This window comes from Callithrix jacchus, chromosome 21 (assembly GCF_049354715.1).
Source record: "Callithrix jacchus isolate 240 chromosome 21, calJac240_pri, whole genome shotgun sequence".
NCBI lineage: Eukaryota > Metazoa > Chordata > Mammalia > Primates > Cebidae > Callithrix > Callithrix jacchus.
Genome location: NC_133522.1, coordinates 36,475,750 through 36,503,680, shown reverse-complemented (window position 1 = coordinate 36,503,680; position 27,931 = coordinate 36,475,750). Strand labels below are relative to the sequence as shown.

The 27,931-nt window shown below is 36.9% G+C and overlaps 2 protein-coding genes, 1 long non-coding RNA gene and 1 pseudogene across 3 annotated transcripts in view; 2 read left to right on the top strand and 2 right to left on the bottom strand.

The window, feature by feature from the left end:
• Nucleotides 1-648: 648 nt before the first annotated feature.
• On the bottom strand, nt 649-954 carry KRTAP15-1 (keratin associated protein 15-1). The gene has a single exon (XM_035283372.2). The coding sequence runs from the start codon at nt 952-954 to the stop codon at nt 649-651; it is 306 nt and encodes a 101-aa protein (XP_035139263.1).
• A 15,591-nt stretch (nt 955-16,545) lies between these two features.
• KRTAP13-4 (keratin associated protein 13-4) lies at nt 16,546-17,349 on the bottom strand. Its single transcript, XM_003735386.6, has one exon. The coding sequence runs from the start codon at nt 17,293-17,295 to the stop codon at nt 16,813-16,815; it is 483 nt and encodes a 160-aa protein (XP_003735434.4). The 5' UTR covers nt 17,296-17,349; the 3' UTR covers nt 16,546-16,812.
• Nucleotides 17,350-20,537: 3,188 nt separating this feature from the next.
• Nucleotides 20,538-22,145, top strand: LOC128930354 (keratin-associated protein 13-3-like; annotated as a pseudogene).
• Nucleotides 22,146-24,458: 2,313 nt separating this feature from the next.
• LOC144580630 (uncharacterized) overlaps nt 24,459-27,931 on the top strand; it is a 34,188-nt gene continuing 30,715 nt past the window's right edge. The window contains exon 1 of the long non-coding RNA XR_013530542.1: nt 24,459-24,669. This is a non-coding gene — a long non-coding RNA (uncharacterized LOC144580630). The remainder of the gene's footprint in view (nt 24,670-27,931) is intronic.

The following is a 27,931-nucleotide window of genomic DNA, read 5'->3' as shown; positions in this document are numbered from 1 at the left end:
TTAACCTGTAGAAATTTCCCAAAGCATGCAGCAAAATGAGCTATTTGTTGATGTTATCTCGTCCCTGTAAGTTTTCTGAAGCCAGCAACGAAGTCCATGTTGACACAGGTGATCTAAAGCACCGTGTTGAGGCAAATGTCCCTGTCATCATTTTCTTTCCTCCCATTGTATCTTCTTGAATCAAACAGAAGCAAGGAGAAGTACACCGTTGGAAGACAAGGTGGAATATGGAAATTAAAAAAAAAAGCAACCTTCTTTAAACCACTGGTGTCCTCTAGAAACACATGACAGGCCTCAACTAAGGGGAAAGGGAGCAGCTTTGACTGTCGCTGTAAGACTGGTTTTTAAATTATGCAGCTTTGAACTGCTAATGTGAAATGAAAATAATTCTTGATAACTTAATGTGATCATAGATCTATCTATTGTATTGTTCAGGGATTCAGGGAAGCTAGAGCCCCACATTGAAGTGTGAAGTTCAATGGTGTTAAAAACAATGAAGTAGTTTCTAATTGTGCCTTGAGTCCTGTCTGCTTAATGCATCAGTTAAAATCAAAGATGACCATTTAATGATTCTTGATTTTCTCTCTTATTCAGTAGTAGGGGTATATTTTCATTCAGTGGGTCCTATATAGGGTCTGACATATTAATTCACATTTGGTTTCCACATCCAAGGGATCCTATGTAGTTAGTCTGGCAGGGGCTGCAGAAGATGGAATTCCTTGGGCAGTAGCAGGATGTCTGATAGGATCTGGCCAAATTGAAGGATGTCTGGCAGCTGGTGGGCTCACAATAGGTCTTCTGACAGCCATTGTAAAGAGAGGAGCCCAGTTGGCAGGTGTTTGGAGAAGAGATGGCATTGGTGGTGTAGAACGAATTATAAGTGGAAACTGGACATCCCAGGTAACCTCCAAAACAGCAGGAGGAGACGTTTCCAGAGCCGCAGTTGTAAGACATGTTACCAGGAGTTCCGAGTTCAGCTGAGTTGCAGTGAGGAGTGTGTGAGTGTGTGAATGTTCCCTTCTATACTGGATACTTATATACTCTAGCAGTGAGTGTAGTCACAAGTGCCCATTTTAATGAGAACATTTAATTACACTCCATTCAAAATGAAATACATTAATATTAAAAGAACTTTTTTTATGAATGCAGACTTCTACATGAAAGAATTTCATTGATTTTCCAAAGCAATTGTTCATGAAACAAAACATCATTTCTCATTCATTTTGCTTGGGTAGAATGAAAACCACCATAATTGTACCTATAAGATTGATGCTTCATTCATTCTGTCTTTCTAGATATTGGATCAAATGAGTAACACAGGGAGAGTTCTGAGGTGTGTAAAGATCTAAAAAATACTTTGTAGTCTGGAAGAGACATTTATCTTTCTCCAACGTTATAAATTCAACTGAGAATAGAAAAAATTTCAGTATCTCTTCCTTCTTTCATATCTTGTAAGCCTTTAGAATAAATAACCCAATAAAAATACTTATTGGTAGAATTGCTAAATGAGTGCCTAACATATTTGGGTTTAGAGTTCTTATAACACAAGTAGTCAAGTCACTCTTGTGGGCATGAGGGTTTAAGAATGAAGGGTTGAATTTTTGCAGAAGTGCTTTGAAGTTTACATTGTAAATATACTAAAGAAATCTCTTAGTCAGAGGTTGATTTGCTTCTTGATAGAAGTCATCAATAAGTTTGATTATCAAAAACCATTTATCCCCATAAGGTATATTTAATTTTTTGTGGTATTGATGTTACTGAGAGCAAAATAATAAGCACTAAATATAAAATATGTCTTTAATCTTTTCCTTTCTTTTCTCTCAGAGAGTGACATTTTTACTACAAAGGGAAAAGAAAAGCAAGAAATGGAGAAAATGTCTATCCCATGTAGTCTTCACAGAAAGATAAAATATTTGAAGAATTCATAGTAACAAATGACTTTATAAATTGAAATAAAGGTACAGGAAGGATATATGATGATAATGTATAATTGAGAATGAATGCCTTTGTGACCTCTGATGTATCAAATGACATATATTCTGCCTAGAGTACTAGAGTAATGAGGATTTTTCTGGACTCTCTCAGAGAGTTCATCAGAGCAAACTGTAAACAGAGAGAGGGCATGGACACTGGAAATGACTTAATCTGTGAGAATGGGCAAACCTCAACACATCTACCTTCAGAACTGATACATTCTATAGTGGAAGCAAGCTGAGACAGAACTACAAACCACTGCTCAAGGAAATAAGAGAGGACACAAACAGATGGAAAAACATTCCATGCTCGTGGTTAGGAAGAATTAATATCTTGAAAATGGCCATACTGCCCAAAGTAATCTATAGATTCAATGCTATCCCCATCAAGCTACCAATGACCTTCTTCACAGAACTGGAAAAAAACACTTTAAACTTCATGTGAAACCACAAGAGAGCCTGCATAGCCAAGACAATCCTAAGCAAAAAGAAAAAAGAGGAGACATCACACTACTGGACTTCAAACTATACTACAAGGCTACAGTAATCAAAACAGCATGGTACTGGTACCAAAACAGAGATATAGACCAATGGAACAGAACAGAGGCCCCAGAAGCAACACTGCACATCTACAACCATCTGATCTTTCACAAACTTGACAAAAACAAGCAATGGGGAAAGGACTCCATGTTTAATAAATGGTGTTGGGAAAACTGGCTAGCCATGTGCAGAAAGCAGAAACTGGACCCCTACTTGTCACCTTACACTAAAATTAACTCCAGAAAGATTAAAGATTTAAACATAAAACCTAACACCATAAAAATACTAGAAGAAAACATAGGCAAAACCATCCAGGACAGCATAGGCAAGGACTTCATGACTAAAACACCAAAAACAATGGCAATAAAAGCAAAGATAGACAAATGGGATCTAATTAAAATTCAGAGCTTCTGTACAGCAAAAGAAACCATCATTAGAGTGAACTGGCAACCAATGGAATGGGAAAAAAAATTTTGCAAAATACCCATCTGACAAAGGGCTAATATCCAGAATCTACAAAGAACAAAAACAGATATACAAGAAAAAAACAAACAACCCTATTCAAAAGTGGGTGAACAGACACTTTTCAAAAGAAGACATATTTGAAGCCAACAAACATATGAAAAAATGCTCATCATCAGTGGTCATTAGAGAAATGCAAATCAAAACCACACTGATATACCATCTCACACCAGTTAGAATGGTGATCATTAAAAAATCTGGAGACAACAGATGCTGGACAGGATGTGGAGAAATAGGAACACTCTTACACAGTTAGTGGGAGTGTAGATTATTTCAACCATTGTGGAAGACAGTGTGGCAATTCCTCAAAGATCTAGAAATAGAAATTCCATTTGACCCAGCAATCCCATTACTGGATATATGCCCAAAGAACTATAAATCATTCTATTATAAAGACATATGAACACATATATTCATTGCAGTCCTGTGTACAATAGTAAAGACCTGGAACCAACCCAAATGCCCATCAATGATAGACTAGACAAAGAAAATGTGGTACATGTACACCATGGAATACTATGCAGCCTTAAAAAATGATGAATTCGTGTCCTTTGTAGGGACTTGGATGAATCTGGAAACCATCATTCTCAGCAAACTGACACAAAAACAGAAAGCCAAACACCACAAGTTCTCACTCATAGGTGAATGTTGAACAATGAGAACACATGGATTCAGGGAGAGGAGCATCATACATTGGGGACAGTTGAAGTGGGTAGGGGAGAGACAGCAGAAGGTGGGGAGAGTGGGGAGGGATAACATGGGGAGCAATGCTAGATATAGTATGCACCTAAAATTAAATAATAAATAAATAAATAAATAAATAATATGGTAGATATTAAAAATAGAATTTGGATTACTAGGTAAAAGTTTTAAGGGAAGATTAAGCTAAAAATCTAAAATGAGATGCTTTGGCAATTAATGGTATTTCCATATTGAGGGACCTGGGAAAATATAATTAGGATGTTGTAAGTGGAATTCCAATCTGACAGGAGGCTGGAGATAATTGGTCAATTTCCTTCCATATTATAGACTTTATGATTCTAAACTTTTGAGGACACAGGTTGATCTGTAATTATGTTTCATTTATTAGGTAGCATAGTTTGTTTTGTGTTTCCAGAATAAACAATTCTTAGGCTTCTCAATTACGAATAGCAAAAAGCATTCTAGTAGTTTCCAAATTTTCCTGTTGTGTTTGTCAATAAAATATTGAATATCAAAATAGCCATACAAATATTTAGCTCACCTAAATTGAAGTTGGTTGCTTGCTTGCTTCAATGTCATCTATTCCCATAAAAGCAATTTCAGTAGAAGATTATTCTGGGGGATCAGATATTAAGTAATGTCGAGGATTCTTTTCTCAGAGTATGGATGTTTTTGCATTCAACTACTTTTGTTCAGAAGTGGAATGGAAACGTTTTTCTAAAAATGAGCAAATCAAACAACACAAAAACCGCAGCAAGAAAAATCTCAGTGTCTCCTCTTCCTCAGGGTATCAGTCTTCATTACACCATTACATCAAGGTGAAATACAAGTCACAGAACAAGAGAAAATATGACCATTATTTTAGAAGTGTTGTAATACTTGTCAGAAACACCTGAAAATAATTTATGTCAAAGTCATGTATGTTACTTTTTGAGGCAAGGGAAGAATCTTCTTAAGATGCTCCCTTTGTCTCACCACTGCAGGGCAGTTACTTTATAAACTTTCTTTAAAACGAATGTTTTTCAAATTCTGGGGATTCTTTTAGTGGGAAACACGGACTCTAATTAGAGATGAAATACACTGGGGATTTTTGCCACATGATTTATTTTTATTTTTAATGCTTTTTCAGCATCTTAGAGGAATAATCTTGAACATTCCAAAATGCATAAAGCAATTTATTGTTTTTAATTCACTCAACCATAAACACACATACACAAGGGAAGAAAAGCTAAGATTGATTCATAATAGTCTGCATACGGTTCTAAACAGAAGCACGGAAAATAAGGGAATCTTAGTAAATATTTTGTTAAAGCCATTCCAGTTGAGGTTTGATTTTTAGAAATATATTATATCTTGCATAACACCATTGCTGTTTTCTGATGACATTTTTCATTAAGTTAGCTTGCTATTTTGTGGTGACAATCAATGTATGTTTTTGTTTAAAACAAATGACTATGAATAGATCGGTTAGCTGGCAAGTTTGCTAGCCAGATGGCAACAATTTTGAGACAGATTGTGAAACGGATATCAATTATTTTTAATTAAGGCAGTTTTCCTCAGCCCAGACACTGTCTACCTCTAAAGCAGTTCTCTGAGTTATCTGCAGAGTGACCTTTGGTAAGGGAATATGAGTAATAGCTTTAAAGAGTCAACACGATTACCTGAATCCCAAGGCACAAATGTTACCACACTTCTAGTTGTAAAATCACAAGTAATACATATGTCTAACTATGTTGATCTTTTCTATTTCTTTAAAGTTGGCAGGTGACCTGTTTTTATGTGACATGTGGATGACATGACCAACGTTAACGGTGTATAAGTGCCCAGGTCCAAGAAGTGACATTCAAAGTCACAACTTTGTCACCCTCCTGCCAACATGTCCTACAACTGCTGCTCTGGAATATATGAATATATTTTCTGGAATATATGGATATATATTTTATGAAATATATGAGAATTCAGAGTGAGGATATCCAGTAAAAAGTTAAGATTTTAGTGAGTGAGATTTGTTGAAGACTACAGATCACCTAGCCTTGGTGCCAGATAAGAAATCAAGTCTCCGAATGAAAGTACTAACATATTCCAAAATTCATTAGCAAGTAGGACCAACCTGTTTTATACAATCACTTCTATACATTTGTTGAAGTCTCAACTTGCTCTTGTTTTTTGAGTTGTTTGATTGGCAACACTTTCTCGAAAAAATAAAATTCAAAACCAATGCAAAAATTCTTTTGATATAGTATTGGACTAAACATGCAAGTAGTTGATAATTTTTGAATCAGTAGTTATGCTCCAAATGTTTTATCATTTAGGTCAAGAACAACATTATTAAATGGATGACAAAGCTACCTACAGGGTAACAATATGGCTTTATTTATTTATTCATTTTTTTCAGTATCCAATACCATTTGATGATTGTCTCAATTTTTTATTTTTTCTTTATTCATAATCAGTAATATATTAGCATAAACAATGATTAGCTTAGGAAATTTCTACTTTACTTTTGTCATGTTTCATCTAGTGGATAAGTAGCATGCACAGTGAACAGAGTTTTTACTTTATTCTGTTGTTAATCTAAAAGAAGACAGAATGCTTAGAATTGTTCTTAAAATTTCTAAATAGAGCAGAACTATCACTTTTTTTTTTGAGACAACATCTGGCACTATGGTTTAGGATGCATTGCAGTGGCACAATCTTGGTTCACTCCAAGCTCTGTCTCCCAGGCTCAAACCCATCCTCTCACTTTGTCCTTCCAAGTAGCTAGGACTAGAAGCACACACAACCACACTCAGCTAAAAATTACCACTCTTGGTGCAAAGAGAACATGCAGACAGATCACTTGAGAAGCTAATTACACTTTTATACAAGTGATATGTCAGCCTACTCATTCAAGTCTTGGTGGAGGGTTGTTTGTTGTTCTCCCCTAGCCAGTAGTGCTATGGCCCATTCCACAGCTGCAAGACGCAGCAATATTCATCAAGCCAACAGTAGGTGGAGTTAGTAGGAAATTTGAGAATTTCTGGCTAGGTGTGCATGAAGTATGGGCATGAAATTTGTACTGCCACAAAGCCACAGATAAAGGCTAATCTAAATGCCCTTCCTACAGTAATTCGGCCATGTCTTGTATTGTTTAAATCTACAACTATTTTGTATTATTTGATAATACTTTTCTTCTTTAAATTTTGTAGATGGAAAAAAAAAAAAAGAAAAAAAGCCAAAAATAAAAGCTGATTTTTTAATTAAAAAAAAAAGTTAGGTTCTGAATTTCTACTGCTAAAGCCAGTTGATAATGAGTGCATGAACTTGTACAACAATTTTATGACATTTTTTAATCAACATGAGAATAGGTAGTATTTTGACTACATGAAAAGTATTTGATGCAATTTCACTGAAGACACATCAGTATCTACTTCAAAAGACAGCTAAGTGTTCAAGAAGACTGAGTTCTAAGATGGTTATTTACTATTAACAGTCGAAAAATATGTGTCAATACATCACGCTGATCTGCATCATTTTCATTTAGGTCAAATAATTGTTTTAAGTCATTTTTACTCATGTTAAATTATGTGTTTTCTTGTGCATGTACAAAAATAATTGACCAAATGTTGATGATATATACCCTTCCACTAGCAGGAAAAAAATCACTAAGAATTAAATAAACTCAGTTTTATATTAGAATTGTCAAATGCTTCAAACAGAAAATGAACTAATTCCAATAATGTTTTTGATTTCTTCACCTAGCCTAAAAAAATCCAAGTAAAGCTATGAAAAATTTATAATGTTCTGTTTAATAATGTTAATGTAATGTTATTTTAAAAGTTCAACATTGAAGATAAAATTATTTGTTGTATCCATAATGATAAAAAGTACAAATTTTGGTAAAGGACATCATGGTAAAGAAAATAGAAATCCTGTGGAGAAGATGCACATTTTTAACTGTGGTAAATATATAACTCACTTTGTATCTGAACAAGCTGCAATATTCTATCAATAAAAGTAGAACCTATAATTTGAAAAACTTTAAAATACTTTGTATATACTCTTGTATTGGCAAACAATACTTTTCCTTACCTCATCAATCACCATGTTCACATTTTTCTGCTGTAGTATTATCTTAGAGCCCTTTTTTCATTTATTTTTAGGTAATAATTTGTATTGTTTTATATGGCAAAGCATATGAAAGAAATCTTCTTATGTTTATTAATATTTTTTACACATTGTAGGCGACTTCTGCTTCCTATAATACTACTTTACTCAGGAATATTTCCATGAATTCACTCTGGTTGGTTCCATCCTCCTTCAATCCAACCTCACCAAAATGGGAATCTGCTTTACATTATTAGTGAGATGTCAGAAGAGTCTGCAGTTTCACCATTCTTCTTCATAATGTTCAGTGTTATTGAAGGCATCACTTGATATCTATCACCTTGAATCCTAAATCTGAACAAATCTACACTCATAAAAATAAATAAAATGTTAAGATTTGCTATGGCACTCTGAATTCCTAACACTTTCTTCCTGAGATGCCATCAAATATTTTTCTACCACTCTATTACTTGTTATAATCATTAAGAAAAAAAGTCATTTAAATAAATTAGTTCACCTCCTTTGGAGCTCTTCTCCTAAACTCTAAATTTATTTGTGTTTTCATTCTTTATTATTGATACTACTCAGGAGACTAAACAAATGAATCCAATAGTGGATTATCTCTATTCAGATGAATAGTAATTCTTCAGTATTGGTATAGTATTAGAAATACTAAATATTCATTGTTTAAACTAGGAGTTGTATTTTTAATAAAAAGTAAAAACAGAAAAGAATGACAAAACAGGGTTCATTCAAGAGATCATATTCTACCACGTCTTTGATTTATAAACCTTGGCAAGTTTTAAATCATTTTTGAGTCTCCATTTCCCCAAGCCTGTAAAGGTCTATAGTATATAATGTTTGTTTTTCTCACAGGATTGTTAAGTATTAAATGAAGATCTGTTATCTGATATCCCTTTCACCGTCTTGGATGGTATCCTCTCACCTGTGACCACAGGCATAGCTATGGCAAACCATTTTATCTCAGCTTTAACCACCCAACCACCTTTGTGTGGATAACATCTCCCCTCAATCACACTCAACACCTCTTTTACTGTATCTGGTCTTCTCCAAGGTCACAACTAGGAAAAAAGAAGGATCCCACTGTTATTCTTCCCTTGCATAATTATAAGCATCCAGGAAATAAACATCTTGGATGTTGTTCAGCCAATGGGAGAAATAAGTGGATGGATAAATGCTTTTCCATGATCTGATCCTGCAGTGGACAATTCCTAAGTCATTCTGCATGTTCCTAAAACGTTCTTACAAGATTTAGTCAAGTTTCTCTTCATAAAATAAACTCAAAAATGCGCACTTTCGTTATATTTTCCTCTTTGATTTTTTAATCTTCCATAGTGTCTCATACTTGCTTCTTGGGGTCTTGCACCAAATCTTTGACATTAGCTCTGTTCTGGGGAGAGGAGGAGCCAGAGTAAGACTAGTGGATATAAATGTTTGTTTAACATGGCTCAAGCATGTTGCTGTTAGCTTGATTGGGGTTGAGTCTTGAAGAACCATCAGTAGCAATTTGTCTAACATTTTTTCAAGGTTCTTGGCTTTCTTTCATTGGATTAGAACATGCTCCTTTAGCTCGAAGAAGTTTGTTATTACCCACCTTCTGAAGCCTACTTCTGTCAATTTGTTAAACTCTTTCTCCATCCAGTTTTCTTCCCTTGCTGGCAAGGGGTTGTGATCCTTCAGAGGGGAAGAGGCATTCTGGTTTTGGGAATTTTCAACCCTTTTCCATCAGTTTCTTTTCATTTTCGTGGCTTTATCTACCTTTGGTTTATAATGTTGGTGGCCGTTGGATGGGGCCTCTGAGTAGAGGCCCTTTTTTGTTGATGTTGATGCTATTCCTTTCTGTTTGTTAGTCTTTGTTCTAACAATCAGGCCCCTCTGCTGTAGGTCTGCTGGAGTTTGCTGGAGGTCCGCTCCAGACCCTGTTTGCTTGGGTATCACCAGCAGAGGCTGCAGAACAGCAAAGATTGCTGCCTGTTTCTTCCTCTGAAAGCTTTTTCCCAGAGGGGCACCTGCCTGAAGCCAGCCAGAGCTCTCCTGTATGAGGTACCTGTCAGCCCCTACTAGGAGGTATCTCCCAATTAGGAGACGTGGGGATTAGGAACCCACTTGAAGAGGCAGTCTGACCCTTACCATCGCTGCATTGCTGTTCTGGGAGATCCACTGCTCTTTTCAGAGCCATCAGTCAGCTACCTTTAATTTTGCTGAAGATGCTCTCACAGCTGCCCCTTCCCCCAGGTGCCCTGTCCCAGGGAGATGGGGGTTTTAATCTATAAGCCCCTGATTGGGACTACTGCCTTTTATTTCAGAGATGCCTTGCCCAGAGAGGAAGAATCTAGAGAGACAGTCTGGTCAAAGTGGGCTTACTGAGCTGCAGCACACTCCACCCAGTTCGATCTTCCAGGTGGCTTTGTTTACACTGTGAGGGTAAAACTGCCTAATCAAGCTTCAACAATGGAGAATGCCCCTCACCCCACCAAGCTCAAGCAGCCTAGGTAGACCTCAGACTGCTGTGCTGGCAGCAATAATTTAAAGTCAGTGAATCTTAGCTTGTTGGGCTTCTTGGTGGTGGAACCCACCAAGGCAGACCACTTAGCTACCTGGCTTCAGCCTCTTTTCCAGGGGAGTGCATGGTACTGTCTTGCTAGCATTCCAGTCCCAACTGAGGGGGATAAAACTCCTGCAGCTCACTCTGTGTCTGCTCAAATGGCTGCCAAGTTTTGCGCTTGAAACCCAGGGCCCTGGTGGCATAGGCACAGGAGGGAATCTCCTGTCTGCAGGTTGCAAAGACTATGGGAAAAATGTAGTATCTGGGCCAGAATGCACCATTCCTCATGGCACAGTCCCACATGGCTTAGTACTTCACAGCTTCTCTCGGACAGGATTGGGAGCTCCCTAACCCCTTGCACTTCCTGGGTGAGGCAACAACCCACCCTCCCTTGGCTCGCCCTCACTCTCCAAGAAGTCTCAATGAGATGAACAGGGAACCTCAGTGGGAAATGCAGAAGTCATCCACTTTCTGCGTTGATCTCACTAGGAGCTGCAAATCAGAGCTGATCCTATTTGGCCATCTTGCCAGCCCTCCATAGAGAAGAACATAAATGACCTGATGAAGCTGAAAAACATAGCATGAGAACTTCGTGAATCAAGCAGAAGAAAGGATATCAGAGGTTGAAGATCAACTTAATGAAATAAAGTATGAAGGTAAGTTTAAAGAAAAAAGAATGAAAAGGAACAAACAAAGCCTCTAAGAAATATGGGACTATGTAAAAAGACCAAATCAAACCTATGTTTGATTGGTGTACCTAAAAGTGATGGGAAGAATGGAACCAAGTTGGAAAACAGTCTTCAAAATGTTATCCAGGAGAACTTCACCAACCTAGTAAGACAAGCCAACATTTAAATTCAAATAATACAGAGAACAACATAAAGATACTCCTTGAGAAGAGCAACCCCAAGACATAATCATCACATTCACCAAGGTTGAAATGAAGGAAAAATGTTAAGGGCAGCTAGAAAGAGACTCCAGGTTACCCACAAAAGGAAGTCCATCAGACTAACAGTGGATCTTTCTGCAGAAACCTTACAAGCCGGAAGAGAGTGGGATCCAATAGTCGACATTCTTAAAGAAAAGAATTTTCAATCCAGAATTTCATACCCAGCCAAACTAAGGCCATAAGTGAAGGAGAAATAAAATCTTGAGACAAGAAAATGCTGAGAGATTTTGTCACTACCAGGCCTGCTTTACAAGAGCTCCTGAAGAAAGCACTAAACATGGAAAAGAACAACTGGTACCAGCCACTGTAAAAACATACCAAATTGTAAAGACCATCGACACTTTGAAGAAATTGCATCAAATAATAGGCAAAATAACCAGCCAACATCATAATGACAGATCAAATTCACATATAACAATATAAGCCTTAAATGTAAATGGTCTAAATCCCTCAATTAAAAGACAGACTGGCAGATTGGATAAAGAGTCTAGACTCATCAGTGTGCTCTTTTCAGGAAACACATCTCATGTGCAAATACACACATAGGCTCAAAATAAAGGGATAAAGGAATATTTACCAAACAAATGGAAACCAAAAACAAAACAAAACAAGAGGAGAAAAAAACAAAGCAGGGGTTGCAGTTCTAGTCTCTGATAAAACAGACTTTAAACCAACAAAGATCAAAAGAGACAAAGAAGGGCATTACATAATGGTAAAGGGATCAATGCAACAAGAAGAGCTAACTAACATGAATATACATGCACCCAATACAGGAGCAGCCAGATTCATAAAGTAAGTTCTTAGGGACCTACAATAATAGTGGGAGACTTTAACACCCCACTGTCAATATTAGACAGATCAACACAGAAGATTAACAAGGATATTCAGGACTTGAACTCTGCTATGGACCAGACAGACCTAATAGACATCTACAGAACTCTCCACCCCAAATCAACAGAATATACATTCTTCTCAGCACCACATCACACTTATTCCAAAATTGACCACATAATTGGAAATAAAACAATCTTCAGTGAATGCAGAAGAATGGAAATAATAACAAACAGTCTTTGAGACCACAGTGCAATAAAATTGGAACTCAGGATTAAGAAATGTACCACACAACTCCATGGAAACTGAACAACCTGCTCCTGGGTAAATAACGAAATTAAGGCAGAAATAAATAATTTCTATGAAACCAAAGAGAACAAAGACACAATGTACCAGAATCTCTGGGACACATTTAAAGCAGTGTCTAGAGGGATATTTATAGAACTTAATGCCCACAGGAGAAAGCAGGAAAGCTCTAAAATTGACACTCTCACATCACAATTAAAAGAACTACAGAAGCAAGAGCAAACAAATTCAAAAGCTAGCAGAAGATAAGAAATAACTAAGGTCCGAGCAGAGCTGAAGGAGATAAAGACACACAAAAAACCTCTTCAAAAACATAAATGAATCCAGAAGCTGGTTTTTTGAAAAGATCAACAAAATGGACAGACCACTAGCCAGATAAATAAAGAGGATAAGAGAGAAGAATCATATAGACAGAATAAAAAATGATAAAGGGGATATGGCCACTAATCTTTCAGAAATACAAACTACAATCAGAGAATACTATAAACACCAATACACAAATAAACTAGAAAATCCAGAAGGAACGGATAAATTCCTGGACACATATACCCCCCAAGTCTAAACCAGGAAGAAGTCAAATTCCTGAACAGACCAATAAAAAGGTCTGAAATTGAGGCAGTAATTGATAGCCTACCAACAAAAAAAGGCCAGGAGGGACATGATGGATTCACAGCTGAATTTTACCAGAGATACAAAGAGAAGCTGGTATAATTTCTTCTGAAACTATTCCAAACAACAGAAAAAGAGGGAATCCTCCCTAACTCACCTTATGAGGCCACCATCATCCTGATACCAAAATCTGGCAGACACACACACAAAAAGCTTTCAGGCAAATATCCCTGATTAACATAGATGCAAAAATCTCCAATAAAATACTGGCAAACCGAATTCAGCAGCACATTAAAAAGCATATCAACCACAATCAAGCAGATTCATTCCTGGGATGCAAGGCTGGTTCAACATACATAAATCTATAAACGTAATCCATCACATAAAGAAAACCAATGACAAAAACCACATGATGATCTCAATAGATGCAGAAAAAAATACTTTGAAATAATTCAATGCTCTTTTATGCTAAAAACTCTCATAAACTAGGTACTGATAGAACATATCTCAAAATAATAAAAGCAATTTATGGTAAACCCATATCCAATATAACACTGAATGGGCAAAAGCTGGAATCGTTCCCTTTGAAAACCAGCACAAGACAAGGATGCCCTCTCTCACCACTGCTATTCAACATAGTATTGGTAGTTCTGGGCAGGAAAATCAGGCAAGAGAAAGAAATAGAGTGTTCAATTATGAAAAGAATTCAAATTGTCTCTGTTTACAGATTACATGATTGTCTCAGTCCAAAATCTCCCTAAGTTGATAAGCAACTTCAGCCAAGTCTCAGGATATGAAATTAATGTGCAAAAATCACAGGCATTCCTATACACCCACAACAGACCAGCAGGAATCCAAATCATGAATGAACTCTCATTCACAGTTGCTACAAAGTGAATAAAATAGCTAGGAAAACAACTTACAAGGGACTTCAAGGATCTCTTGAAGGAAAACTACAAACCACTACTCAAGCAAATAAGAGAAGACACAAACAAATGGAAAAACATCCCATGCTCACGATAGGAAGTATCAAGATCGTGAAAATAGCCATAGTGATCAAAGTAATTTATAAATTCAATGCTATTCCCATCAAGCTATTATTGACTTTCTTCACAAAATTAGAAAAAAAACTACTTTAAATTTCATATGGAACCAAAAAAGAGCATGTATAGCCAAGACAGTCCTAAGCAAAAAGGACAAAGCTGGAGGCATCACACTACCTGACCTCAAACTATACTACAAGTCTAAGGTAACCAAAAAAGCATGACACAGGTATCAAAACAGATACATACAACACTAAAACAAAACAGAGACCTCAGAAATAACACCACACATCTACAACCATCTGAACTTTGACAAACCTGACAAAAATAAGCAATGGGGAAAGGATTCCCTATTTAATAATGGTGTTGGGAAAACTGGCTAGCCATATGGCCGAAAACTGAAACTGGACCCCTTCCTTATACAAAAATTAACTCAAGATGGATTAAAGACTTAAACTTAAGACTTTAAGCCATAAAAAATCCTAGAAAAAAACCGAGGCAATACCATTCAGGACATAGACATGTGCAAAGACTTCATGACTAAAACACCAAAAGCAATGGCAACAAAAGCCAAAATTGACAAGTGGGATGTAATTAAACTAAAGAGCTTCTACACAGCAAAAGAAACTATCAGTAGAGTGAACAGGCAACCCACAGAATGGGAGAAAATTTTTGCAATCTACCCATCTGACAAAGGGCTAATACCCAGAATCTACAAAGAACTTAAATTTACAAGAAAAAAAAAAAATCAAAAAGTAGGCAAAAGATGAACAGACACTTCTCAAAAGAAGACATTTATGCAGCCAACAAACATATATTAAAAAGCTAATCATCACTTGTCATTAGAGAAATGGAAATCAAAACCACAGTGAGATACCATCTCATGACAGTTAGAATGGCAATCATTAAAAAGTCAGGAAACAGCAGATGCTGAAGAGGATGTAGAGAAATAGGGACATTTTTACACTGTTGGGGGAAATGTAAATTAGTTCAACCTTTGTGGAAGACAGTGTGGTGATTCCTCAAGGATCTGGAACCAAAAATACATTTGACCCAGTAATTGCATTTCTGGGTATATACCCAAAGATTTATAAATCAGTCTACTATGAACGTATGTTTATTGCAGCATTATTTATAATAGCAAAGACTTGGAAGCAACCAAATGCCCATCAAGGATAAACTGGATAAAGGAAATGTGGCATGTATACACCATGGAATACTATGCAGCCATAAAAAAGAATGAGTTCATGTTCTTTGCAGAGACATGGATGATCAACTGGAAACCATCATTTTTAGCAAACAAACACAGAAACAGGAGACCAAACACCACATATTCTCCCTCATAAGTGGGAGTTGAACAATGAGAACTCATGGACTCAGGGAGGGGAACATTACACACTGGGGCCTATTGGGGGATGGGGGAAGAGGGGAAGAGGGGAAGGATAGCATTAAGAGAAATAAGAGGGCCGGGCGCGGTGGCTCACGCCTGTAATCCCAGCACTTTGGGAGGCCGAGGCGGCTGGATCACGAGGTCAAGAGATCGAGACGATTCTGGACAACATGGTGAAACCCCGTCTCTACTAAAAATACAAAAAATTAGCTGGGCACAGTGGCGCTTGCCTGTAATCCCAGCTACTCAGGAGGCTGAGGCAGCAGAATTGCCTGAACCCAGGAGGCGGAGGTTGCGGTGAGCCGAGATCGTGCCATTGCACTCCAGCCTGGGTAACAAGAGCGAAACTCCGTCTCAAAAAAAAAAAAAAAAAAAAAGAGAGAGAGAGATATGAAACTTGTACTTTCTGCACATGTATCCCAGAACTTAAAGTATAATAATAATTTTTAACAAAAGACGCATCTGTGCATTACCCAAGCCTCCTAAACCCAATTATTCCCACTTAAGATCATTGGTGAATGATCCTTACTCTCCTTACCAGTGGGAGACAGGGACCCTGGCACTTATACCTACTAACAAAGAGCAAGGCCTCTATTCTAACAGTTGCTTCAGCTTTACTTTGCTCTTGGTTGAACATTCACATTCAGATATTAGACTTTTAAGTATCTTTTAGTATTCAGTTTACCTTATAAATTATATCCTATTCTTGTTGTCTGCATTTCTAGTTTATGCATCAGATTTTCTGCTTTTCTATTTCAGTAGAAATGCATGTCCTTTATTCTTAGACAATTCTTATCGCTGTTGACACAAGTCTGCAAATGCAAACTATGGTCTTTAAGAAACAATGATTCGTAATAGATAACGTACCTAATTTCAACAGAAATGTTCTCAAATCTGTCAGATTATATGTGCCCCAAATCCAGTTATACCACCATATTGATTTTTACTTAAATCTCCCAAATTATTGAATATAAAAATGTAAGAATAATAATAATAAATAATAAAATAAAAATACAGTAAACAATATATTTGGGTACCAGATTACATAAATTTATTAAATTAAAATTTCCATTTTCAACAGTTATTGGATGAAAATCAAATAGCATATATTCAATCAATGGTAAAGATATTAAACTTAATATTAGGTTACTCATTAATTTAACAGTCTCCCAGAAGTAGGTGATTCAAGAAGCTGGTGGTGAAAGAATAAAAGGATACTGGGAACTAGAGAGAATGAATACAATGGCTGCATTCAGTAGAGACTTTGATCCCAATACTCAAAAGGATCCAGAAATTTAGCAGGTGAATTGATAGAAGCGAGATCCACAGATTGGTCTGTAACAAGAAGACTGGCAGGGTCTAGAAGCCAAGTAATTTGGGTAGCAGAATCTGGATCCACAACTCAGGGAAGGAAAACCACAGCCTCCATATTTCAGGGATCTGAAGCTATTGGATCCATGACCCAGTGAGTAGCAGCTCCTAGATCCATAGCCCAGGGAGCCGCAGCTGCTGGACCCAAAGCCCAGAGATCCAGAGCAAGTCATATGGCAGGGATTGCAGAGCATGGAGGTCCTGGGGTGATAGCAGGATGTCTGGCAGCTGGTGGGCTCCCAGTAGGTCTTCTGACAACCCCTGTAGAGAGAGGAGCCCAGCTGGCAGGTGCTGGGAGAGCAGAAGTCAGTGCTATAGACCAGGTTGCTGGCACAGGAGCCTGGGTAGCGCAGGTAGCTGCCAGAGGAGCAGGAGGAGAAGTTTCCAGAGCAGCAGTTGTAGGACATGCTGATGAGAGATGTGAGTTCAGCTGAAGTGTACCTAAGAAGATTCTGAGTTTTAATGTCGCATCCTGGACAAGAACATTTATATCCTCTCAGCAATAGGTGTGGTGCCCAACAGGGTCATCCTTTACATATTTGCACTCCCTCATTTACATATGTGTAACCCTGTAATCTTGTCTGTAATTGCATTTGAATAGCTTTCCACATATTGTACTTATGGGTGCTATAATTTTGGTGTTATAGCAGAAAGTAAATGAACTGCACTTATGTCAGAAATGCTATGACTGTTTTACGTTAACGCCTGGCTCATCATGACAAGGAAAGCTCTTCCTTTTAATTTGGCACATGCTACCTGCCTATTTTCCTGTGTATTCACAGCTAGCTTTGCTAGTGGATGTTTTCCTCTTAAGATTGGGGAATGAGAGAACATTAGTTTTCTTCTGGTGCAATGAATTAGTTTCTACCTGGATAAGAACCTTTGTGGAAATGATCCATCTTGTCACCATTCATTGCTATACTCAAAAATTACTTTGTGGTGATTTGTTATGTCAGTAAGAGAAAATTAATACACCAAGTGCTACAGTTATAAAGTGTGTCTCATCCAGTGAGGAAAGATCAAGTAGAGACAAAGCAAGCAGATTGAAAGAAATGGCTAGAAACTGAAAGAAACCTTGCCATATATTTAAAGAAAAGATACAAAAAAAGAAGCTTGATTGAGACACAGCCACAGAGAAAATCAATTTGAGGTCATCTCTGTTCAGCCAAAGAGACAAAAGTTTGTCTGCTGAAGGGAGAAAACAATTGAAGGAGAAACAAGGAGAAAGCTCAGGAACTTGAGAATATTTTCTTACTGCATTCAAGCTGTCACTTCTCTTGTTCCAATGTCTTTATGAGCAAAAATTTTCAAAATTAGCATATTTTATGAACTTTGATATATTTATCATCTACTTTTATAATTATCCAGGCCTTTACCCTCTTAGAATGTTTCTAGCTTTTCGTACTACTCATTTTCAATGACTTTTTGCCACTTGTACAACCACGTACCATCCTACATTTTCCTGCAAAAATGTTAAATTTCTTTTCTCCCCAGTTCTCTTTTCCTCTGCATGTATATGAATGTTTCTCTGTTACCTCTCTATCTCTCTTCCTCTGATTCTCTTTCCCTCTATTTTTCTTTCTTTTGTATGTATGCTTAAGTTTGATTTTATCTTTTGTTTTTTCTTTCTTTTTTTACTCATTATATTTTATGTTTTGTTCATTTGTTTGTTTGCCTCTGCTGAATTCTAGATTCCATGATGAAAAATAAAAATTTGACAGCTTTGTCACACTCTCTGAGGATGGCCACTTTGTAAGTTCATTCACAAAATACTCTATGTTGAAATACAAGTAGTTAAATTATATTCAGGACCAAAGAAAGTGTACCGTCATGGTTGATAGCAATATTTTATTTTATAATACAATATAATAAACTTACAACAATGTTAGAAATTTTCTTGATTAAATTTTCTCAATTAAACTATATGGCAATATTAAAAAGTAACTTAATACAGTCCTTCTGGAAGGAAGAAGAATGAAGAAAGAAGCAAATATGCCCAATTCAAATATCTTTTCGGAGAGCTATTTTTTGTTTCTCAACAGCAGTTGATTTCCCCTTGTCTTGTGCCTTAGGAAGTGGGTTTGGAAACTATTCCTTCCACATTTTCTTTCATTTCAAATGTAACTCTTTAAAGTAATCTTGAAGGCAAAACTTACGAGTTAAATGGGGAGCATCAATTTATTCAGGTGAAACTGGAGGATTTAGAGAATTTGCTTCAGTTAATCCAGCCTTCTTATTAAAAAATCCTTCTCTGAACCAGTTGTGAAAAGAGGTGTTCTTCCCTTCTCTTTGCCTCTAGATCCCTAAAATTTTGTCCACATTAATTTGATAGAAGTTTAAGAAGAACTTGTAAATGCCCCTGTTTTGTACTCAATCTTGGAGATTTTATTGTTTGTTCTGTTTAGTATGGAGCCTCGTTATTGGTGTTGTTGTTTATCAACAATTAAAAATTGGGATATTTCACATAAAATATGTGACTTAGGGATATACATCGGAAGGCTTCTGATCTTTTGACGGAAGATTCTCTTCACTGGACTATGAATAATAGTTTCAGATACGTGAGATGTGTTTTCAACAGAATCTCATCCACAGTTGAAAATTACAACTTTTGGCACCTACTTGCTTCTCTTTTTGAATTTACCAATCAACTTATCACTAACATGCTGGAAAATCTTACTTTCGCTAACCATTCAGGTTACAACCTCAATAAGCAAAAGCCAATACTTCTATATAAAGATCAAAAATAGAAAAAAGAGTACGAGCCACCTGTAATGTAGTTAGAAAGTGTACCTTGCTTACAATTGGAATCTAAGCAAAAGAAAGAGGAGGAAACAATATTTGAAGAGAGTACAGTGGGAATTTACCAATGTTGATGAAAGACATGAACTCACATGTAAAATAATAGTGAGGAGAATGGTGTGGATCTAGTCTAAGGTGAAGATGTCTGAAAAAATGGGTTTTAGCAGACATTACCTGCAGACAGTCTGAACATAAGCTCCAAAACCAAACTCAAAAGTTTTATTTCATTATTCCTCTAAATCATTGAACTGAATATTTTTTTTGTTTACCCTGATTGGCATACTCAAGATAAAATGTCCAGTTTAAATTCTTTGCTATCCATCAAAAAATTGATTTACTTTTTGTATTAGTCCATTCTCACACTTCTATAAAGAACTACCTGTGACTGTTTAATTTATAAAGAAAAGAGGTTTAATTGACTCACAATTCTGCAGGCTGTACAGGAAGCATGGCTGAGAGGCCTCAGGAAACTTACAATCATGGCAGAAAATGAAGGGGAAGCAGGTGGTCCTACATGACTGGAGCAGAAGGAAGAGCACGAAGGGGGCAGTGCTGCACATTTCTCATGAAAACTCACTCACTATCACAAGGACAGCAAGGGGGAAATCCGCCCCCATGATCAATCACCTCCCTCTAGGCCTTTCCCAACATTGGGGATTACAATTGTGTGAGATTTGGGCAGGGACACAAATCCAAACAGTATCACTTGTTAAAAACTATAAACAAGATTCAGTATTTTCAGACTTTCTGCATTTCTTCTCTTTCCAGAATCTCCCCTGAGAGAAGGTTGGGAGAAATGTAAGATTCGAGCATAGGTCTGACCCAAGTGAAGGAGAAAGAAGAGAAAGAAATGCTTGAGACATATGCAGGGGACTGTAGTTCTTTAAGGCCATTGAGGAAACCCAGAGTCAAAGTTGGCTGTCAGTTATCTCCCAGAAATCTCTATACCTCCACTGTGCTCAGTCTTTGCCTGGGAGCAGCCCATAGAAAGCAAGACTTCCCCAAAAATGCCATGTTCACTTTTACAACACAGCAGGTAGGGTCATTGGCTATTTAAGCCTCCTGTAATTTAAGATCAGAGATGTGAATTCTCCAGGCTGCTACACAAATGAATGAGAATCTATTAGGACCACGGGCCTCATATTAGATTCACTGAATCTAAAATTCATTTTTTTCTCACATTTCAACGGTGTTTATTTACCACTTTGATTCTCTTCATAAGACTCCAAATTGGTTTTCACTTGTGATTGTCTCAGTTCCATCCCTTGCTGTCACCAAGTCTCCAAATAATTGTCCAGGTTTCCTTCTGGTCATAGGTATCAATGTTATTCAATTTGTCTTGGCTCATACTTTCCTGTCTACACTGGATATGAGATACAGTGGGTAATGGTATATAAAAGATTAACAAATATTTTATAGAATGAGAAAGGATGGTGACAAATAGGTTTAGTTTTAAACAGCTTTCTAATTAAGGTCAAAGTTGTGTCTCTATTGATGAAAAAAACAAAATAAAACAAAACATATAACTTTATCTAATTTCTCACTGTTTAGCAAAAAGTATTTGTCCAGTACAGTCAATAGTAAGACACTTGAAAATTATGCTAGGAGGAAAAGGAGGTACCTTGCTAGACATAATAAAATAAGGATTAATGTGGAACAGTCATAGCATTTCTGACATAAGTGCAGTTCATTGGCTTTCTGCTACAACACCAAAATTATAGCACCCATAAATACAATATGTGGAAAACTATTCAAATGCAATTACAGACAAGAATGCTGAGTTACACCTACATAAATGAGGGAGCACAAAAATGTAAAGGATGACTCTGTTGTGCACCACACCTGTTGCTAAGAGGATATAGATGGTCCTGTCCAGGATGCGACATTAAAATTCAGAATCTTCTTAGGTACACTCAGCTGAACTCACATTTCCCATCAACGTGTCCTTCAACTGCTGCTCTAGAAACTTCTCCTCCTGCTCCTGTGGGGCCTACCTGTGCTACCCAGGCTCCTCCTGTGGCTTTCCCTACCCCAGCAACCTGATCTATAGCACTGACCTCTGCTCTCCCAGGACCTCTCAGCTGGGTTCCTCTCTCTACAAGGCATGTCAGGACACCTGCTGGGACCCCACCAGCTGACAGACTTCATGTGTGAAGTCCAGCCCCGCCAGACCTTTTGCAGCTACCTCAGGACCCCCATGCTCTGCGATTCTTGCTCGACTGTGCAGTCTGGGTCTCTGGGTTTTGGATTCAGTAGCTGCTGTTCTCTGAGCTATGGATCCAGGAGCTGCTCCTCACTTAGCTATGGATCCAATGGCTTCAGATCCCTGAATTATAGAATCCATGCCTTCCCTTCCCAGAGTTAATGGATCCAGATTCTGTCACCCAATTTATTTTCTGTCTAGGAGGTAGTTCCATTCATCTGTTGACAGCCATTCTGTAGATCTGGTTTCTACTGACTAATGTGCTGACTGGTCATTTGAGAAATGCATATTCTGTAGTAATGTCATCTATTAATTTCTTCCTTTGAGAAGTATTCTAATATTATTGATCACCTGGTCTACTTTACTTTCCAGCATTCAAAAACTGGCTTTTTTTTTATTAGTTCTGTCAAACTACAGTATCAATGAATGATCCAAACTGCATTATAGATACGATGCATAGTTTTTGCATTTCTTCCCAAAGGTGAGAAGGAAGTGAAAAGGATTTTATTCTAATAAACTCTTCATTCTTCTATCCAAATGTGCTGTTAAATATTGTTATTAATTAGTGAAGCATCGACTAGGATGTACATTGCCATTGCTTCTTGTAATGGGCTTTGCCTTGCCCAGATTATGGGTCTCTGCTCTAATTTTGGTTGGGCTTTAGTTTCCTCCTCTTTAAGCAGGAGTTTCCTGGATTCTCAGAGTTTTCAAGGATACCCTAACCCTAACTCTTGTTAGGATAGTTAAGATAGCTTTTGCTATCATTTTTTATGATAGCCTTTACCATCATCAAAAATGATTATATTGTATCTTGAAATAAAATTGGATAGGCTGTGTTTATACTGTTCTGCTCTCCAACCTCAAAGTGTTACAAAAAGTAAGTTACTAAGACAGTATAAAGAGCATTGAATATTCTTGTTCACTCCATGAATATGCCATGTATTGCTAAGAAGAGAACGTATTAGAAAAGTTTGAAGTATACACTTGGAAAAAAATTATTTAGATGACTAGGCCTGTTAATGAAGTATATTAAAGTGGAAGACTAACACATGGATGCAAATGTTTGAAAAAGAGCACCTATGAGCTTCAGGTAGTGACAGCGCAGGAGTGTCACTTATTTTTAATTAGCTAAATCCCAGTACCCCAATTACTGTTTTCAATCTGCTCAGATGATCTCCATTTGTTTACAAAGGCAGGCAAAAAAACTTCAAGGGGAAGGCAGTAGACTTAGAAGGTGTTAGTAGTACCCGGGTTCTTTGCCAACATATAAACTGAATCTAATTGAAAACTCCAAAGCTTTTACTATCATGAAGAATGATAGTTTTGTTTGTATCTTTTAATGAAATTGGATAGGCTGTACTTATACTGTTCTGCTCTCTTCCATCCAAGTGTTATAAAAAGTAAGATGCTAAGACAATACGATAGTAAAGGGAGACATAAAACAAGCAACGTTCAAATATTTTCCTGTCCTTTATTTTATAAGGTCTTTGAACATTTCCCGAAATTAGAAATAGAATGCAGAGTATTAGACACTTGGCAAAAACTTAGTCTTATAAGTATATCACAGTCACCTCATCATGTTCTCTTTACTTCCTCTTTTACTGCTCATACAATAAAATGTGAAATATAAAAGGACCTGTAGAGTTCATCGAATTCAGCATCCTTATTCTACAGAGGTGGAAATTGAAACAGTAGAGTTAGATAGAATTTTTAAATGTTACTCAGCAAGCTATTGTAGAACTGTGAATAGAACTACTTTATTTCATCCAATTGATTTTATTGGATCTAAAATTTTTATTGGATCTATCCAGCTGTGACATTTTCTCTTATCTCCTCCCTTTCCTCATTTGCTCCCTGTTTTCATCTTCTTCTCCCTCCTCCTTCTCCTCCATCATGTTTAGGAAATAGTCATGGTCCTTATATAGGTAGAGGAAAGAAAGAAGAAACTATTAAAAAAATGTGTGGGAAAATTATCAGGGATCAAGGTACAAAAATTAAAATGATAAATTGTAAAATCCACTATAAACTCAGTCATTTTTATGGCTTCATTGATTTTTAAATATTAATTATCCTAATTAGTCCCATGTTCATAATATTTACCCAGGAGTAATGATCAAGCCTATATCCTCAAAACATAGGCAATGGCAAGGGTTTAATGAGGACCACCTATAGCTTCTTGGCCAGGCTGAGGTCTCCTCTGCTATTGTCTCCAAATTGCAGATGCAAGAATAGTTTTCTGGCTTTCAGGAATACACTCTAATCTTGGTTTCCTATTACTGCCATACCAAATTAGATTAAATTTAGAGTTTCAAGCAATACAAATTTATTATCTTTTAATTCCATAGGTCAAAATCTGATCAATCTGATGGCCTCACCGGGCTAAAATCAAAGTATTCTCAGGGTTGAGTTTCTTTCCAGAGGCTGTAAGGGAGAATCTATTTCCTTGCTTTTTACAGATTCTAGAGCAGGGGTCGACAACCTCCTGGCCACAAATTGGTACTGGTCCATGGCCTGTTAGGAACCAGACAGCACAGCACGAGGGGATTGGCGGTTGAGCAGTCATTACTGCCCGAGCTCCACCTCCTGTCAGATCAGCGGCAGCATTAGATTCTTATCAAAGCACAAACCCGGTTGTGAACAGCACACACACGAGATCTAGGTTGCATGTTCCTTATGAGAATCTAATGCCTGATGATTTGTCTTCCATCTTCTGAGATGGGACCATCTAGTTGCAGAAAAACAAGCCCAAGCCCGGGTCTCCTACTGATTCTACATTATGGTGAGTTGTGTTGTTATTCCATTATATATTACAACGTAATAATAATAGAAATAAAGTTCACAATGAATGTAACATGCTAGAATCATCCTGAAACCATTCCTCTCCCCTCCTCCAATCTGTGGGAAAATTCTTTCAAAAAACTTATCCCTGGTACCAAAAATTTTGGAGATGGATGTTCTTGATGCCACCTACATTTCTTAGTTCATGGCCCCATTCCTCTGTCTCCAAAGACAGCAGTGGTGGTGAGTCCAGTCATTCTCATAGTGCATCACTTAGACCTACTTTTCTGCCTTTACCTCCCACTTTGTACTTTTAATTACATTGGGTCCACCTGGGTAATCCAAGACACACTCTCTCTATTTTAAGGTCATCTGATTGGCAAGCTTAATTTCATCTGTAACTTTAATTCCTCTTTGCCATCTGAAGGAAAATTTCCACAAATTCCAGAATTTAGAAGTTGAACGTCTTTTAGGAGCTATTATTCTGCCTACCAAAACTAGTAAACATGAAGATTTAAAAAAATAACTCAAAGTTTGATTGATCACAAATAGACAGCAGTATAATAAAGTGCTTACAAATGGTGAAACTCAATTTTGGGGACTTTGAACTTATACCACAATTGTCCCTGCTGTTATATACAATGTGCCATTTCTAGCTGATAGTGGAGACAAGAAAGCTTTATTATCTTATCATGAGAAACTCATAACTCCTGAGTTGATATCATGTCATTACCACTCAGGAAACGTCCACCCTCTCCCATTCCAAATTGCAAGCCACCCTCTACATTTACCAGAATGCAGCTTTTATTCTCTATTTCAGCAACTGCATATAGTACAGTGAATTGCAGTCTTTTGATTTTCACCAAGTTGATCCCATTCTACACAGTTAACAGGAGACCAGCTGGCACTTACTCGGATTACATCTAGTTGCCTCCATTCTTGCAGCTTCCTCCTGTGGCATACTTTGACAGCTGCTTGCACTTTGCGTTTTGAACCCAGGAGTTTAGTTCCCAAGCAACTGCTGCCCACGCAGTTATAATCTTAGAAGCTACCGGTCATCTGCCTACCAACCGGTTTGCAATTCTGATTTCCAAGAATTAGTGTAACCAGTTTCCCAGGAAAATTTCTCATGAATCATTTCTAGGCATTTGATTTCAACAATTTCTATTTATTAATGCTTATCTCATTGGTGGTTACAGACAGCAGCTTTGGCCTCAACTTCCTGATCCCATGTTCATTTGTTCTGTATTAGTCAGGCCTCAGAACACGTTGTCAAACATTTTGTCAGTACCATCATTTCTTGTAGTATATTTGTTGAGCCTTTGCCATGGATCAGAATCTTTGCTGTGGAAATATATTGTTGAATATATTTTTAAAAATAAGATTGTATTCATTCATTACTCTGTAATAAATGAATGAAGAAAATATGTGGTCTCTGTTCTAGCTGGGCTGAAAGGCTAACAGATAAAGCAAATATTAAACAAATAATTGTTAAATTACAATAATAATGAGCTGTTTTTGATGCTAAAATTACATACATAAGGGAACTTTACTTAGTCTTAGAAGTCAAGAAAAATTTCCCAGAGGACTAACATTGAAAAGAGATTTAAACAATAAATAGAAAATAGGTAAGTGGTATTGGGAGAAGTGTTTTTAGGACCAAGTGTTTTTAGGAGATGCGTATAATACAACTAAAAGTCATTTTGGCTGGTCATTAAGAGAAAATGAAAGAATAGTTTGAAATTACGTCACAGAGGGATTTTGGAGCCATTCTATGCAGGTCCTTCAAGTTGTAATTTGGAATTGCAGCATTCTTCTAAAACCAACAAGAAGCCATTAAATGTTTTTAAGCAGAGGTATAAGAATACCTCTGTTTGTAAATAATATTTTTGTTCAATCTATATTTACATACAATAAAATAAACTATTTCAAAGGGTGGAGGATGTTGTCTTTGATGAATATACACACCTATGTAATGACTACCTGATCAAAATACAGACCAAAATACAGAAAATTTCCTCACTCTGAAAAATTCACTCATGTTTCTTTTTTAATCAATCCCTGCCCTCAGATGCGTACTGTAGTGATTTCTATCATCATAGATTAACTTGCCTCTTCTAGAACTTCATAAAAATAAAATCAAACATTATTTCAAATTTGTACCCATCTTTTTTCACTCAACTTAGTATTTTTTGAAAAGCTCCATGTTATCATGTTTTATTCATTTTATTACTGCTGTACGTTTCCTTTTGTTACTAATATCACAATATGTGTATTCTTTTATCTATTGACTGACATCAAATTTTCTCAAGATTTGAAAAATAGAGCACAATGAATATTGATTGGTTCAGTTTTCTTTTTTTTTGTGTGTGTGTGTGTACATATGTTTTTAGTTTTTGCTCAGGGGAAAAGAAAAACTATGCATGGAATTTCTGGACCATGGAGTGGGCATCTGCTCAACTAAACTAGAAATTACCAAACAATTTTGCAAAGTTAGTTTCATTATTTTACTATCCCACCAGCAATTTCCTAGACTTCTAGAAACTCCATCGTCACAAACATTTGATATCGCCATATTTCTTTCAGCCATTTGCTAAGTGGCATCTCACTGTGATTTTAAGTTCCATTTAATCGGTGACTAGGGATTTTTAAACTTTTTATGCTTATTGGCCATACCCACGTATTCTTTCTACAGTGTTTATTTTCACCTTCTTATTGTTATATTTTTATTGATACTGAAGTTGAATATTTTCCATATTCCCAAAGTAGTTATTAGTATTAGTTATTTCCTATGTGTTAGTTCCCTTCTTTTTTGGAAGAAGAAATTCAACTGTTATCTTAGATTCAGAGGGCACGTGTGCGGGTTGATAACATGGGTATATTGCATGATGCTGAGGGCTGGGGTACAATTGATCCCATCACACAGGTACTGATTGTGGTACCCACTTGGTTTTTAATCCTTGTCCCTTTCTTCTCTCCCCACTCTAAAGTTCCCATTGTTTATTGTAGCCATCTGCATGTCCATAAATACCAAATGTTGAACTCCCATTTACAAGTGAGAAGATACAGTATTTGGTTTTTTGTTCCTGCTTTAAATTCACTTAGGATGATAGCCTCCAGCTGCATCCATGTTGCTGCAAAGAATCTGATTTTGTTCTTTTTTATGGTTCCGAGTATTTCATCAGGTATATGCACCATATTTTCTTTATTCAATCCACTGCTAATGAACAGCTGTGTTACACAAAAGGGGTCCCAATCCAGAC

Excerpts from the sequence above, each read along its gene's own strand:
- KRTAP15-1 (XM_035283372.2), bottom strand. The coding sequence starts at position 954 with ATGTCTTACAACTGCGGCTCTGGAAACGTCTCCTCCTGCTGTTTTGGA.
- KRTAP13-4 (XM_003735386.6), bottom strand. The coding sequence starts at position 17,295 with ATGTCCTACAACTGCTGCTCTGGAAACTTCTCCTCCTGCTCCTCTGGC.